This window comes from Cetorhinus maximus, chromosome 11, assembly GCF_964194155.1.
Source record: "Cetorhinus maximus chromosome 11, sCetMax3.hap1.1, whole genome shotgun sequence".
Classification (NCBI taxonomy): Eukaryota; Metazoa; Chordata; class Chondrichthyes; order Lamniformes; family Cetorhinidae; genus Cetorhinus; species Cetorhinus maximus.
Genome location: NC_135889.1, coordinates 29,294,718 through 29,312,229, shown reverse-complemented (window position 1 = coordinate 29,312,229; position 17,512 = coordinate 29,294,718). Strand labels below are relative to the sequence as shown.

General features: G+C 43.3%; 1 protein-coding gene across 1 annotated transcript in view; it reads left to right on the top strand.

Moving 5' to 3' along the window:
- The window catches only part of unc80 (unc-80 homolog (C. elegans)), a 535,199-nt gene that overhangs the window by 383,388 nt on the left and 134,299 nt on the right, over positions 1–17,512 (top strand). The window contains exons 46-48 of the mRNA XM_078551715.1: positions 7,334–7,468; positions 8,395–8,533; positions 12,064–12,160. Of these exons, the coding sequence (XP_078407841.1) occupies positions 7,334–7,468; positions 8,395–8,533; positions 12,064–12,160 (371 nt within the window). The remainder of the gene's footprint in view (positions 1–7,333; positions 7,469–8,394; positions 8,534–12,063; positions 12,161–17,512) is intronic.

Below are 17,512 nucleotides of genomic sequence, written 5' to 3'. Positions count from 1 at the left end.
GACAATACCAGAGCAGCAGAATAAGACTATACAAGTTCACAGCTATGAAGGATAAGTTTAGCATTGAAATATTTCTTTACAAAGAGAGGTGACTAATTGTTGTAACAAGTTTCCAGGAATGGTGTTTAAGATCAGGGCATAAGACTCATTTAAGAAGCAGCTAAATGTTAAATTGGTAAGAAGGTGGGGTTGATCATCTGGAAGGATTAAATCAAACGTTTGAAGGCCTTCCTAATTCAAATCTACCCTGTGACCTGCATCTAAATTTTTGTAAAACATTTTCACTGTCTAGACTTGAGGCGTGCTCATCTTTAATAACTACATAAATAAAATTGGAAGTCTTTTTTTGCTTCATTACAAAAATCAATTGTTGAAACACTGAGAAATGTTATGGGCCAGATTTTCATGCTCTGTTCATGTCGGAGTGAAAGCAGAATAAAAATGATGCATAGGACTCAGCTGCGGGAATTTCACTCCCATTCCCATTTTCGGCAGTTTTTGCAAGTGCATGTTAAAGGTGCACTTAGCAAGCCCATATGTAGCACTCCCGCCTTTGCTGGCTCCATTGCAGAGTTGAGCATTACAGACCCCGCGCGCCCCCCCCCCCCCCCCCCACCACTGCCTGATAGAATCAGGCTGTCTTTTGCAGGAGATATGGTTCACGGCTCCTCAGAGGTATCATGGACCATGGGGGGTCCCTAGTCTGGAGCCAGGAATCAAGAAAACCAACATCCAATATTCCCTATGAAAAACATTTCCCCTCTTATAAGGTTGTCAGTGTTATGACCGATGTATTTGGTAAAGCGGAGTTAATTTTAAAATCCCAGAGGGAATCTTCAAACAACTGTCATAACCAATAATTTTAAGTGTTATGTTTGAGATGCAACTCTAAATTCAGGAGTCAGACCATCAGTTTTTGAGGTCTTACATTAAACTAAATGAAACATTTTATTAATTTACACAGGTTAAAATATATGTGCACATGGCTACAAATTACTACCAACATAACTTGTAACAAATTCCCAAACTAATCTCCATTAAGGCAACAGCAACCCATAGACTTAACCAAACACCAGGCAAAGCATTTTCATTATACAAATTCGAAATGAGGTCCTTTTCACTGTGGAGCCAGTTGGAGGCTTGCAGCTGCCTTTTGACCTTACGTTGCCTCTGCCTGCACACCCGAAAACTACTGAAGTTATGCCTACCAGCTCCATTGAATGTTAATTCTCATTGTATCAACAATCTCTTTAAACTTCGCCTTTTAACAATGAAACCCTTTTTATAATACCAATTTTATTAGTAATATAAACATATTGCTTGGTAGCTGCTAGAAAGGCATCAATTCTCACCACACTTCTTGAATGCTCTATTCAAAAAATGCAAATGCACGCTATCCCTCTTATGTATCAGAACTAGTACATATCAAAGCACCCAGACTAGCTGTCTTTAATCCAATTAAGACATACTCGCAGACTAAACATCTATTTTAAAAGAAAAATAATTTCCCAAAATATTATTCACATTGATAGCTCCATGACAGTCAGTCAAACTCAGGCATTGAAAGTCCTAATGACAAAACCTTCAATCTACTTCACACCTCTTAATCTTGTCCAAATTAACACACAGGCATTGGAAAATCTCTTCAAAGAAAGATCAGATTATTACTAGGTAATGAATATGTCATTCAAACAAAGTTAGCACTCCCCTTTTCAATTTTATAAACAGACCCCTGCTGGGCTGAGTTGAGTAGTCATTCTTGGGGCTCAGCCAAGCATTCATGAGGCTATTTGGCAAAACAGATGTCTGGCCAGCTGCACAACCTGCTCCTGTTTGTACAGTTGCCAGATGATCTCATCATGAAGGCTTGCCGGAACTCTAAGAATGGTGAATGGACTCAGCCCAGCAAGCGTCTATTTATACAGTTGCAAAGGGAGTGCTAGCTTGGTTTGATTGAAATTTTCTTACCTTGTAATAACCTGATCTTTCTTTGAAGTGTATTTTCAATGACTGTGTGTTTATTTGGGCAGGATTTAAGGTGTGGAATGGATTACAAGTTTCCTCAATAGCACTTTCAATGCCTGTGTTTGATTGACAGCTTTATGAGAAGGTAAGGGGGAAACAGTAGTTTTTACAGAGATTTTTAAATGGCTGTTTTTTTTTCATGACCATTTCAAAGACTGGCCAGTGTTATTATATGGCTCATTGGTTGTTGTACCTAGTGCATATGGGTGAGTGGGCATGGAGGGAGCATGGGGGTCCTGGAAGGGACATGGGGTCCATGGGAGATATGAGGAGCATGGAGGGGAACTGGGAAATATGAGGGGGCATGGAGGGGACATAAGTGATGGGCGGGGAGCAGGGGGTGCGGGCTAGAAGGCCTAAAAGCCATGATTACAACTCGACCGAAGCCCCAGTAAATGAACTTCTAACCTGCCAGCCTCACTATCTGCTTGCTCCTGTTGCCACCTCGGTCTGCCTTGGGAGGCAGTTGGCCAGTCTCCAGCCCATGCCCGCATCCTTGACATGGGAATAGGGTGGGCAGGCTCCTCCAGGACAGAGATGGGATTTCGGGGTTCGGAAAATTCCCAACTTGAAAGTCACCTGCTTGACAAGAATCCTGCCCTAACTATTAAGGACAGATCTATTTATGTAAAGTACAGTGTATTTAAACAAAATAAAGCATAAACCTCAGGACATCCCAAAGCACTTCATAGTAAATGAAGTACTTTGCAAGTGTTATCGCCGTTGTGATGCAAGAAACTTGGCAACTGATTTGTGCACAGCGAAGTCCCACAAACAGCAGGGTGATTATGACCAGATAATTTGTTTTAGTGATGTTGGTTGATAAAATCTCTGCTGCTCTGTTTAGTAAAAATGCTAAACATAATTAAAAGAAGTAATATAAAGAAGTAGCAACTGAGAGACAGGAAGAGTTCTGAAGACAGCACAACGTGGCAAAGAAGGTTTGTTGAAGGATATGAAGGCATTAATTACCAGTCGTGTCACCAGAGGTAGATTGCTGGTCACAGAAAGAGGGAGGGGGCCTAAGTTGAGGGGGGAAAGAGGAAGGGTCAATCGGTAGCTGGCAGTAAGCCAATTCCTGAGCACACCTATCCTAAGAAAGAGCCTGGGTGGGGTAGGAGGTAGGGGAAATGGTCAGGCAGAAGAGATTTTGAAAAGTCCTGTTGTAAATATTTTCTTTTCTCCTGGCATTCATGCACACTTACAGCTAGAGACAGAGTTGCTGTCACCTTATTCTGGCAGATATGATAGCTCAAGCTCATCTTCCCAAAGGAGAATCTGCCATCACATTCTTGGTGGCATTATTATGATATGCAGATGTCTGACCAAATGTTATATTGGAAGATTCTTCAGAATTACTCCTATCTCGCCTAAAATGGTACTGCAAGAAAGAAGGCATGCCGAAGTAATCATGAGACAACATTTCCAGTTTGGTCACACACACCAAGGGGGCATCAACTATTTTTGCCACCCATGCCACACCTACCTAGAAATGATATTGGGTCACTGAAGAGTCAGATGTAAAATTGTGCAATGTGGTACAGAGGACTAGCATATACACAGGCAGTAACTGTCTGTTGTGGTCTGAAACTTGACTGCACTTTGCAGGCATGTGCAAAGGGATGGAGCTGTGGAGTGAGAAAGATGGCAGTTCTCCTCACATGCAGCCCTTGCAGGATTGGTTCATCTTCAGCTAGCTTAGTGTTGGGCTATTCTGTCACTTGTCTGCAGAGTCTATATCTTCAGTTCTCTTTCCCTTCATTTTGACCTGGTACTCCATGATTCCCTGCCCCTTAAGCTCTGGCAGAAACCACCAACCTGTTGAGAAGTCTCGTGAGCCTTTCCTGAAGCTTTCTGAATGTTTTTCATATGAATGTTGTACTCCGTTTTAATGGCCCCCATCTTTAACGATCATACAGTTTCCCTCTGCCACCACTTGTGGCACTCCTAGATCTATCTGTGTTCGGATTTGGATTTATGAAAATTATAAAAATTAGCTTGGATCGGAAAATTGAGTGCTATTTGTGTCAAAAATGCTTCATTCTGCACAGTAGAGAATACAAGGCCAAAGAACAGGAGCACAAAAAGACCTGTGCAAACATTGAGATAGCTTTATTACTGCAATATTAATGCTAAGCTATATGTAGTAATTAAAGCATTTTACCAAATAATTCTCTCTCTGTATGCTTTTTGTAATTATCTGCAGTGTTAGGCCCAACCGACTTCAGCTGCTTCAACAAAAGCCTTCCCTCCATGATGATTGCACAATGTTTAGTCCCATTTGTAACTTCTCAGATAACGAAGCAGTCCAATGCCTGCATGCAACAAGACCTGGACAGCATTCAGGCTTGGGCTGATAAGTGGCAAGTAACATAAGCACCACACATGTGACAGACAGTGATCAACTCCAGCAAATACGAAACCAACCATATCCCTCTGATATTCAGTGCCATCACTGAAACCACCACCAACATCTGGAGGTTACCATTTACCAGAAACTTAACACAACCAAACATATTGTGACTACAAGAATAGGTCAGGGGCTGGAAATTCTATGTGAGTGACAGCATCTTCCAAACTTGCAATCACTACCACCTAGAAGAATAAGGACAGCAAATGCAGGGGAACACCACCCCTCCGAACTACCCTCCAAGTTGCACACCATCGTGACTTGGAACTAAATCGCTGTTCCTTCACTGTCACTGGGTCAAAATCCTGGAACTCCTCTTTAATACCATTGTGGATGTACTTACGCCACTAGTACTTCTTTTAATTCATTTACTGGATGTGGGCTAGACTAGCATTTATTGTCCATCCCTAATTGCCCTTGAGAAGGTGATGGTGAGCTGCCTTCCTGAACCGCTGCAGTCCTTGGGGTGCAGGTACACCCACAGCGCTGTTAGGGAGTGAGTTCCAGGATTTTGATCCAGTGACAGTGGAGGAATGGAGATACATTTTCAAGTCAGGATAGTGAGTGGCTTGGAGGGGAAGTTCTAGGTGGTGGTGTTCCCATTTATCTGCTGCCCTTGTCCTTCTAGATGATAGTGGTCATTGGTTTGGAAGGTGCTGTCTAAGGAACCTTGGTGAGTTTCTGCAGTGCGTCTTTTAGATGCTACACACTGCTGCCACTGTTCATTGGTGGTGGAGGGAGTGAATGTTTTTTGTAGAAGGGGTGCTAATCAAGTGGGCTGCTTTGTCCTGGATGGTGTCAAGCTTCTTGAGTGTTGTTGGAGCTGCATTCAACCAGGCAAGTGCAGTAACTCAAGAAGGCGGTTCACCGCCACTTCCTCACAGGTAATTTGGGTTGGGCAATAAATGTTTGTCTTGTTAATGATGGCCACATCCCATGAGTGAATTTAAAAAAAACATATTTTCCCTTTGAGGCTGAAATGTTCTCCCCTAACTCAACATCACTTTTTCTCTGCTATTCTTTCTCTCTCGGTTTCTCTGCCCTACTCTAAATTTAATTTGAACCTTCTACTTATTATCACTCAATTTCCTCTATGTCATGACGCCGGAGGTTGTTGATAGCTTCACATATTGAGGCTCCACAATTATCAGCAATCTGACACTTGATGCTGAAGTCAGCGCATATATTGCAAAACCTACAGCTGTTATACCCAAACTGAGTAAGAGAGTGTGGAACAACAGCAACCTAACTGAGAGCACCAAACTGAGTCTACCAATCCTGCATCCTCGTTGCACTCTTGTAAAACAGTGGTGAGACCTGAACAACACAGGCTAGGCAGGAGAAAAGTTTCTATTTTCACTATCTCAGATGTATCCTCGGCATCCCTTGGCAGGTAAGGTCACCTACTCAGAGGTCTTGGCGTGTGCTAATTCCATCAACATACACTCCTTGCTAAGCTGTCATTGGTTGTGCTAGCTCAGCCACATTCATGATGGCCATGTATCCAAAGACCTTCTGTACGATGAGCTAGTTACTCGGTCATGACCTCTTGGCTGTCCTTACTTCCACTACAAGGACCCCTGCAAGTGAGATATAAAGATTATGGACATTGATACTGACAACTGAGAGACAATCACTGATGGCCGTGACCTCTGGAGGCCAACTGTTTAGAAGGTCATTGGAAAAGGTGAGTAGGAACAAAAACCTCAGCTGGCTAAGAGGGCCCAGAGAAAACAGAGGACAGCAAATCGTACACCTTCTCAACCACTGTCTTCTTCTGCACCAAATGCAGCAAAGACTGCCATGCCACAGTGGGACTTCTGAGCCATGCCAAGTGATGCTTAACACAGAGTTGACCACCACAATGCAAAACATTGTTTTACAAGGCAGAACACCCTCTATTCTAACTTTCCTTTCTCTTGTTTAATTTTTTTTTCTTCTGCCTCCCAGTTCCAATCCTTTATTTTGTACCTGGGATCAACTCTTATGAAAAATGTCTTTCAGTGGCATCATAGGTCTACTTGTCCATTTTTTTGAAAATCACACTGGTACCTCTGCAATATGTTATACTCCTGATAGCCAGTTGGTGAAGGACAAATTCAAAGCCAGTCCTTACTTGGGATAGATTATTCACAGAGCGAAATATAACTGTTGTAAATCTCCTGACTCCGTTCCACTCTTGTGTCAGTAAGTGTCCCTTTATACGTGCTCAAGTAACCATCCAGGCAATGCCCTGCAGCTTTATATACTTGATTTTGACTGATACAATTCATCTTTGGTCTTTTGGTGTGACCTGCAGATCAACTGATAACACTCAACCATACCACGTGTTGTGGGTTCAGGTCCGACTCCAGAGACTTAAGCACAAAGATCTATGTTTATATTCCAATGCAGCACTAAAAGAATGCTATACTCTCAGAGGTGCCTTCATTCAGATGACATATTAAACCATTCTCTCAGGTGGATGTATGCAAAAGATTCCATGGCACTAGTTTAAACAAGAGCACGGGAGCTATCCCAGCACTCTGGTCAATATTTGTCTCTCAATCAGCATTGCTTAAAAATACAGATTATCTGGTCATGATCATGTTACTGTTTGTGGAAGCTTGCTGTGCACATATTGGCTGCAGAATTTCCTACATTATGAGAGTGGCTACAAATTAAATGTATTTGTTACCTGTAAAGTCCTTTGGGATGTTCTGAGGTCGTGAAAGGCACTATATAAATGCATGGTTGTCCTCCTTTCTGTAACAATGAAAAGAGCATAAATTTCCTTCCCACAATTGTGCATGGGGACTGAATCTTACTATGCTGTTCAAATCTTCAATATGAATTAATCATAGACTACATGTCCTTTACACTTGTATTCATATTGTTTTAAAATTTTCCCTCCTACAGGCCTATGCTGATTATGAAAGCAACCCATTGCTACGCCAAGCAATCGAGTTTGCATGTCGACAGTTTTATATTTTGCATCGAAAGCCTTTTATTCTCCAGTTATTTGCAAGCGCAGCACCATTACTGGAGTTCTCAGTAAGCAAACAAAATTCACTTTGCATTCCATCCCTTTCTCTTCACCCCAATTATTCATTCAAATCTGTCATTAAATGCTCTGAGGACAAAGTATTGCACAGTTCTATTTTTGAATGATATTTTGATGTTATCCCAGATGATTGCCATCAAAATACTTTATCCAACCACGGTATATTATTCATGCTAAAAATATAGTGTTATAGTCCAATGAACTATTAGTTGGAACACACTTTTCTTACTATTTGATAGTGGGCATACACCCTAGTGCTGACTGATGTCTGCCAGCTATACCAGGCATAAGTTTTGTTCATGCTTAACCAGGCTGCTGACTACATCTTGTGTTTAATGAAGGACATCACTAGACTCCAAGATCAAAATCTTGCATAACCAGTCTCAGATGGACTATTAATTTCCATTCAGTAAAATAAATACAAGCAATTGATTGCACTTTTTCGTCTCTTTATGAGTCATTTCTTCTCCTATCTCCTCCTGAAGATTCAAATTTAGTTTCATAGCTGTCTGACACTTAAGTGGTAACTCTTCACACTTGAGTTGCATTATGAATGTTGACAAACTAGTCAACCATAAGGACCTCATAAGCTTGATCTTATCCTCAGATGACATTTGTAGATGTACATTTTCATCTGGGATCACTGAATAGTAATCAGAGAGAGGACCTAGCCAATTCTCTTCTAACACAGGAATGCAGAGACCTGCTGTAGCTACCTACTGCTGCTCTGGCTGAGATCAGATACATGTTATTGAACCTGACACCTTCCCATTCTGTATGGTTCAACTAGTTGAACGACTGAGAAAACCTTCATGTAAAAATTTAAATGGAACAATACTTACCGCAGGAAAATTAATGGAGGTGTTGAAAACAAGACTTTGCATCAAAGGAAACTGTAATTGGCTTTTGTATTTAGGATGTTACAACCGGTGGATCAGCCAAAGGTGTATCTTCTCAGTGTCTGTTTGACCTTTTGGTGTCTTTGGAGGGCGATACACAAGATACATTGGACGTGCTGGAATTAGTAAAAGCTGAGAAACCGCTAAAATCTCTAGGTAATCTTAATTAAATTTAGTAATTGTCAATGGTGTGTAATAAGAAATGTATGCAATGAAAATCTGTTGCCGCACACTGTGACATTATATCATTTAATAAATTGTAGTACTTTTGACAAATTTTAATGCATAATCTTGCAATCCATTTTTCCTAAAAGAGAAGTATCAAATAGCAGTAAGGAATCACCTGACCAAAGTTTCATTATAATGTAATTGTAATACCATGAAATGTAGTAATGCACTCAGATTATTGAAGTGTAACAAACTCTTGGATTAAATTTATGATCTTGATTTACTTATTGACATCATTCTCAGGCTTTCTCTTTCACTGAGTATCATTACATTCTTGCTTATCTGTTATTCCTTAGCTTGTCATTAGCTACTACAACTATGCTTACTGCATTTATAGTTAAAAAAGTCAGAATCATAACAACTATTAGCCTTATTTTAACTCCAAAAACATATTTATACACATGATCAGACACTTCCTGTTTATAATCCTAAAATGTAGTTGATATACAGGTTTATTACTTCAAATTGTTTCAATGTTTTGTTGTTGCTGCTTCAAATCTGGCACTTTATTTGCCAAAATGACTTCTCGTACACAATATGCAAAAAAATAACAAAGGTAAAAAAATAGTTGTTCTAAACAATTAAATTATGTTGAGGCTATTCAAACTGATAAACCCAGTACTTTGGCTCCAATATATGGTTTATTATAAGGAAAGGAAGGTGAGGTTCTTTATCATTTTAATACTCTTTTGAGTGGAGAATTAAATAGAAAAAAAACTTTCTGTATCCTTGAGAAAGCAAAAAGAATTTAAGATGCTCCTTAATCGTTACTTCTTTTTGACAGAACTTTAGATGCCCCTTAATTTTTGGCAGCCAGGTGCCTGACATGTGAAATCTATCATTATGCTTATGTGTTTTCCAATGAACCACAGAGGTGAAGTTTCTGTTTATCTACCATGGAGGGCACACTTCCTCTCTAGAGGAACGTCTTAAGGCATTGGGTTGAAGTGCAAAGTTGAAAACATCTCAGGGATTCTGTCCAGGCTCTATAAATGGGTCAGGCTGGTTATTTATCAAAAATGATGTGAAATATTTCGGACTTGTTTAACTTTGTGATTGAGTTACCTTGCCTGCCTCTAAGGGTTCCATTTTTTCCCTCAGAGGCCCTCTCCCCACTCAAGTTTGTGACACCAGATTCACAATTGTAAGGCTTGAACAGAATGACCAGTGAGACAAATTTCTTCTAATAATTCACAATTGCTTTATTGTATCACCCATAGTACAAAACCCCTAAATTTAAGACAACCCGTTCCCAGTACCTGACACAAAGTCACCATGACTCGGGCTTAAACTTACAAAAATGCCACCTCCACACAAAGTCCCCATGATTTGGTTTAAACTTACAAAAACACAGGCAAAACACCACGTCTTGTCCTGAAACCTTAAGAGAAAACCCTCGGACCAAAATCACCAAGCTATGGTTGAAACAAGTTACAAGGTACTGGCAAAAAATACCAAGTTTTCACCCCAAACCTTAACAAATCCCTCAGACCGAGATCACTACGATTTGGCTGAAACTTGCAACCCCCAACACAGCTGGTCTGTCCGATGCTGACTGTAGGCCTGAGTCAAGGTGACCAAACTTGACCCTCCTTCTGACTGCAGCCCAAAACCTTCAGGCCAATATCACCACAATATAGCTGAAAACAATTACAATCCCTAACACGGCTGGTTTGTCCAGTGTAGGATGTAGGCCTGAGTCAAAATGACCAGCCCTGACCCTCCTTCCAACTGCAACCCAGATACTCAGATCTTCCCTTCTTTTATAATAATTTAACTCAGACATGTCAAAACACATTTCCTGTTGTTCCAATCTGCATTTAGTTGATTCCACGCAAAGTCCAGACAAATGTCATCAGGTCCTTCTGGTTGAAACAATATGGGGTTTTCCATGGAAGATGTATCCAAATGAATATTATTAGTTCTCATTGTAAGAACAATTCTCCTGCTGTTTGAGGTGGCACAGTAACAGCACAGTAACAGTACCTGGCTCCAAAGTTAATGAAGGTTTGAATGATCCTGTTTCCAGTACTATTGCCTGTGATGCAGACCTTAGTTGCATAATTCCTTGAATGTATTGTATTGATGATATGTCCTTTGTGCCATTGTATTGGGTAATCAGACTTCTTGATTGCATTAGTTGATGGTAGGTAATGGCATTTCCCTGGTACCATTGTTCCCTGATAGCAGTCAGTCAATGTCCAAACCCTTTTGATGAGTCACCGTTTTTTAACTAAATGTCCCTTGCTGCCCAGCCCTGTACTGCTGACTGCAGCTTATCTCTAGTACAATTACATCTTTCCTGTAATGCGGTGACCAGAACTGTACTCAGTAATCAAGCTGTAGTCTAAGTAATAGTGTATACAGTTCTAATGTAGCTTCCCTGTTCTTATATCCTATGCTTTAGTTAAGGAAAGCATGCCATATGAACATACATACGCCTTCTTAACCACCAAATTGACCTGTCTTGCTACTTTAAGAGTCTATTGAAATATACTCCAAGGTCCCCCTGTTTCTCCACACTACTTAGGATCCTCCTATTGTGTTTTTCCTTGCCTTGATGCACCTACCAAAACGCATCAGCTCACACTTCTCTGGATTGAATTCTGTTTTCCACTTTTTTGGCCAACTGGCCAGATCATCTATATCTTTCTGCAATCTAAAGCTTTCTTTCTCGCTGTCAACCATGTGGCCAATTTTTATATCATCTGGAAACTTCTTTATCATGCCCCTATGTTAGAGTCTAAATCATTAATATAAACTACAAAAGGCAAGGGACAGAGCATTGAGCCCTGCGGAACCCCACTAAAAACAGCTTTCCAGTCACAACAGCATCCGATAACCTTCTGTCACAAAGGTGGTGAACCCACATGACTGCTGCCCTAGTTCTTCCAGATGGCAGAGATCCTGTTTTGGAAGGTGCTGTCGAAGCAGCCTTGGTGGGTTGCTACAGTGCATCATGTAGATGGTACACACTGTTGCAACTGTGCATCTGTGGTGGAGGGATTGGATGTTTTAGGTGGTGGACGGGATGCCAATCAAATGGGTGTAATTGTCCTGGATGGTGTTAAGCTTTTTGAGTATTGTTGGTGCTACACTCATCCAAGCAAGTGAGAGTATTCCATCTGAGTCTTGACTTTGCCTTGTAGATGGTGGACAGGCTTTGGGGAGTCAGGAGGTGAGTTACTCACCACAGAAATCCCAGCCTCTGACCTGCTCTTGTAGTTACAGTATTTATACAGCTGATTTATTTCAATTTCTGATCAGTAGTGATTGTTATAGAGTAAAACAGGAACTTTTTTTTCCCCATTCTCAAACCTCAAGTGAATTGAAATCGTGCTGAGCAATATTAGCAAAATTAGAAGTTTCTCTCTTATTTTAAGGAAACATGTATAAAATGAACACCAGTGAAACAAGCTCTACTGTAAACTGAGTACTTATTTTTCCTGTACTTCTAGATTTCTGCTATGGAAATGAAGATCTCGCCTTCTCTATCAGTGAAGCTATTAAATTGTGTGTTACTGTTGTTGCATATGCACCAGAATCACTTAGAAGGTACTGGAATATTATTTAAGAAATAAATGTGTAAAATAATAAGATTTCTTCCATAAATGTCCCTGTTGTGTGCCTATGTTTGGTAATACTGAATTTTACAGCACAAAAAATATACACGTTGCTGATACTAAAAAACGATAGAATATCAAATGTAAAATGAAGTATAACACATATTTAGGTAAGTTACATTCTTGTCAGGCTGGCAAAGAGGAGAAAATTACACAGATATGTAGCAGTAGTGATGAATTGTGAGCCTATTGTATAGTGAAATAAGATGGAAATAGTACCAACAAGTACTCAGTAAACAGCGGCCCAGATTATGCTGAAAAACACAATGGCATCTGAATGATGAATTACTAATACACAATCATTTTGCTGAGGAAGAGATACCCATGAATTATGAATTGCCGCAATTAGCTATGTGAAATGGCATTTTGCACTTAACCTGTGTAATTTTCGTGAAGTTGCACATTAATTATGTATTAAACATGCCGCAGAAAATTAAAATTAGCAATTAACAGTACATGTACTCTTTTAACAATGTGATAATGGTTAATTACTGCCAATCAACCTCTCTTGCCCAGAAACTGAACAATTATAAGTGTGGACACTCATTCCATCAGGTTGTAAATTGTTTTGGGAGATTTTAAAAAAGAAATTTTTTTAAAAGGTCTTCCTTTTCTGTCTCTTTTTTTTCCCCGCTCAACCCAATTTTTTCTTCACTTTCTTTATTTCTTATTCTGTACTAATTTGACATTGAATCCATCCACTTTATACGCCGTCCTTCTTATAATCTTTCCTCTGTTTATTTCACAATAACCAAACTCATGGTTAAGAGATACATCATTTGCCCCATTGCTTACCAAGCTCTCAGATATCCTGTTGCACTTGCTGTTCAGCTTCCACTTTCAGAAACTTTGGTGGCAAAACATTTTAAAACCTATATGTGCATAACTAACTAGGCACACTGTGAGATCCCCTGCTGCAGCAAAATTTGGGCCTATATCTCAAATCATCCCTGTCATTCAACAATACTAAATTGAATGCTATAATAAACTTCAACCTGGGAAACGAGGGACTGTATCATCCCAGATTTGCACTAAGTGAGGTAGCAGGCAGATTAAACGATGTTTTACCCACCAACCGCAATGGCAGCTTTTCATGCCGTATCGTCCCAAACCCACCAGGTTGATTACGCGTTCCAGGGAAACACGCCGTTTCAATCTCAATCTCAATCGCCCACCACGCCATCACCTTGTCACTTCATCACACCGGGCACCATATTTTAAGTCCAGCCACGCGCCGACCTCTCAGTGCTTCCAGCCCACGACTGCTGCACAGAAGACATGGCCTTGGAAGGCAAAAAGACTGCAGCCCCCAGGTTTAGTGACCTTTTGGATGCTGTGCAGGCCCTCTGTGATGTCCTCTACTCCCGCTCTGGCTGCAGGAGGGGAACCGTATCACCAATCCATCATGGGAGGCGGTGGTCAACGCAAATGTCTGCAAAAGAGGACAGCCACCCAGTGCCGCAACAGAATGAATGTTCTCATCTGTTCCGCCAGGTTAACTCACTCTTCTCATCACTCTCCACTCACACACCGATCATTCATCCACAGGGATCTCACACCTCAAGGGACAACACTACTAACTCTCATACACACCCTCACATCTCCATCAGGCTCATATCCTCTGGAGCTTACGTCCTCACCCTATCCATGGCAGCCGCTCACCAAACAAACATTCCACGCAGTGCCATGTGTCCTACTTACACACTCTCCATCTGTTTCCATGCAGGAGATGCTTGCTCACATCAACAGGGAGAGGTCCCAGACTGGGGCGAGGGGTGGCGGTGGGGGGGCGGCGGTGGAGTGGCCCACATTAGGCCCCCCACTCACTTTGAGGAGTGGCCATCGCGCTAACTGGTGAGGACATGGACCATGCCTGCAGCGTCAATGATGTCAACGGTGAACACCCATGTGAGGATCCTGCACTACATCATCCCTCTCTCAATGCAGCTGTGAGTGCTCTCTCTCCTGCTTTTGACTCTGCTGCCATGCACTAATTATCTCTACTTCGGTTCACAGGGAGCTCTGCCAAGCGACCAACACCCTCAGCTCCATCCACATCCTCACCTCCAGCCAAAAGGGCACCTCCTCCGTTGAAGAGATGGAAATAGGCAGCATGGAAGACCCGTCACAGCACTTACCCACACCCTCCTCCAGCGCAGAGACACACACCTAGATGGGATCTATATCTAGAGCAGGCTCGGGTTCACAATGTGGTGGTCATCGCACAGACACGTGTCCGCAGCAGGAGGAGGCAGATTCAGCCGAGCTCCCCAGCAGGAGGAGGACTGCTGGGGAAGAGGCACATATGAGGTCCGTGTCAGATGACGAACCTCTGGATTTGGCCTTACAGTTCACCCTGGAAAGTCAGCAGAAGGCTGGGGAACATCACGCAGAGCTGTTGGAAGTCCTCAACAGTGTGGCTCACGAGTCAGAGGAATGCATCCGCCTGCTCTCTGATGAAGTGGTATCCATATTTGCACGTATGGAGGTCTCCATGGGGAGGATGGCAGACACCATGGAGGCCCTGGCCCAGCGGAACGCGGAGATGGGTGCAGACTTGCACTTCATCATGGTAGCCATGGGTGAGTTCCTGCAATGGCAACGTGAGAGGAAAACGGGGCATCCCGACGTTCCTTCCCCTCAAAGAGTCAGGCCAGGGCTCTCGGGCACCCGACGGGAGGAGGAGCGGCAGCTGTACACTCCTGGGTCATCCACCCAGGAATCTCAAAGGCTATCCACTCCCTCTGAATCCCCTTTGCTTATGAGCCCCTCAGCCTAATCCTCTGTCACCGCAGAGGGAACAGCCAGCCCACAAGTTATTCTGGAGGGAGAAGTGTGTGTGTGGCAGGGCCTTTCGGAGCCTCGTGCAAGCACTCTCCCACGCACGCGGATCTTTCACATATCACACACCTATCAATGTCCCGAGCATTTTCAATGCTGCCTGCTGGGGTTTGCTTTCAGTTGTCCACCTGAGCTGACCTGCATCTCCGCCCACCCAATGATCACACTCCCATGCAGCACCTAACTTTGCCCACCACGACTTATGTTTCACTTTCGATTTGGACAGCATGGTGCTAATTTAGTTTTACTTTCGCTCCCCCGTCCTTTCCCTTCCCCCAGTCGCCCATTTCCATTCCCCCATCACAGTTGACACCCCCTGGCATCACCTTCCACATCGCCTCCATGACCTACCAGCCACAACTCTTTTCCTTAAGGGATGTCCAGGTGAACGTGCACATTCCCTTCCCTCCTGAACATCTCACCCCCATCCACACTAACCTACCCGACCTCCTCGATCCCCAGGAGGCAGTCATGGACTCATCAGACCTCTCCCTTGCACATTCACCTGGGCACCCCCCATTTCTAGACCCCTCCCCCCCTCTGGATCTCTTCCGCCCCCCCCCCCCCCCCCCCCCCCCCCCCGGAAGCCCTTCCCTCACCGCTTAATCCTCCCAATCCCCGGACTCGCCCCCTGCTTAGTTCCGCTCCCTTCATGAGTCCTTCAGACACCCTTACTTCTCCAGCCGCCCTAGTCCACCTCTCCGACTCCTTCCTCCAGCCTTACTCCTTCTCCCTTCCTGACTCCCTTAGACACCCTTAATTCTTCCTCTAGTTTTGCTCCTTCCCTTTCCCAACTCCTTCTTTCACCCTTACTTCTTCCTCCACCTTTACTCCCTCCTCTCTCCTCACTCCTTCCTGCACACTTACTCCTTCCCCTCTCTACACTCCTTCCCCCCTCTGCACTTCTCCCTCACACCTTCCTCCCCCCCCTCTTACACCTACCTCCCCAGTTACCATCTTCTCCCCTGTTACCCCCCTCCCCCTGTACTCACACCCCCCACAACCCCCCCTCCCTGACACTTGCATTCCCCCCCTCCCAACCTCACCCCCGCCTGACACCTTCATTCCCCCCTCCCAACCTCACATCCCCCCACCCCGGCACTTTCATTCCCCCCCTCAACCTCACCCCGCCGACACCTTCATTCCCCCCTCCCAACTCACCCCCCCAACATCTCTTCCTCTCCCAGTCGATCCTAGACCTTCCTCTCCAGCCCCTTGACCATCATCTGTTGTGAGCATCAACGATGACTTTCCAACTTCCATGCGCTGCTTCGCAGCAGAGCCATGTCCATGAGAATTCACACAGCATGCCATGGACATTCCCCCGGTGTGTTGTTGCTGTCGGGCTCCAGCATCTTCTGCACCTCGGATGTCCGCGATGTGAGCAAGGCCCTGGCGGTAAGTCCTGACTTCTGCACGTCACAGTTGTCAACTTGTGTTCTGCACCAGTGTGTTTTCCTGCCAACGTGGGCGGACGATCCAGCAGTGGGGGGTCAGGGGGATGAGTCCGGTGGGCTGGCCTTATAACGATATGCTGATATATAATAATGATGTTCCCGACACCCGATGGTGGGGAACGCAGCCCACCATCGACGGGCTGAGCGGACAATCACAAACTGGTTTCAAGACGTCATGAAACCGATTTTTGGCCTTCTCGCCATATTGTCCGCTTGTGCCACCGAACACACCCAATGCCAGCGGGCACGGAAAATTCCGCCCGAGGTATGCATAATATTATCAGTGGCAAAGAAATTCTTGTTTACATCTGAAAGACCATACTATTGCCTTATGCTAACAAAGCGATTATTAAGTTTCATTTTATTTCATACTCATCATGTGAGCATTTAAAGTGCTGAAACATAAGTAAATCAAAGAGGATTGAGGGAATGCTAATAAAAGCATAGCTCTTCTGGACAGCCTATGTTGTTCAAATGGATTACAAAAGACTTTCCAAGTATTTCAATGATCGAAGCAGAACCTGAAGCTGTGTACAATGGATACAACACAGGGAGACAACCAGAGTAATGACCAGTACTATTGCCTGGAACTTGTGTCACGCGATGCTTGATTTTGGAGCACTAATTCAAAAGGTTGCAGAAGTAACAGACTGGGATGCATTAGGCAGCACCCTGCTCACTTTAATGTCTACCCAATGTTACCACTATTATTTCCATCAAACAGAACCCGTTTCTCAAAAGGAGGCATGTAAATAAAATGGTGAAATCATTCATCCCATTTCTTGTCATTAACACCTGACTTATGCTGAATGTTAATCACTCCAGCATGGCTGGGTACTACCTTGTGTTTGTCTATTTTCCTTTTTTTTTGGCAGTTGCCACTTTTCCAATCGGATTTTATGGCCCCGACGGGCCAGCCTGTTACTCCTCTCCCTTTCAGGCAGGATACAATGAGTTAGATTTTTAACTTGCACGGTAAAACTAGA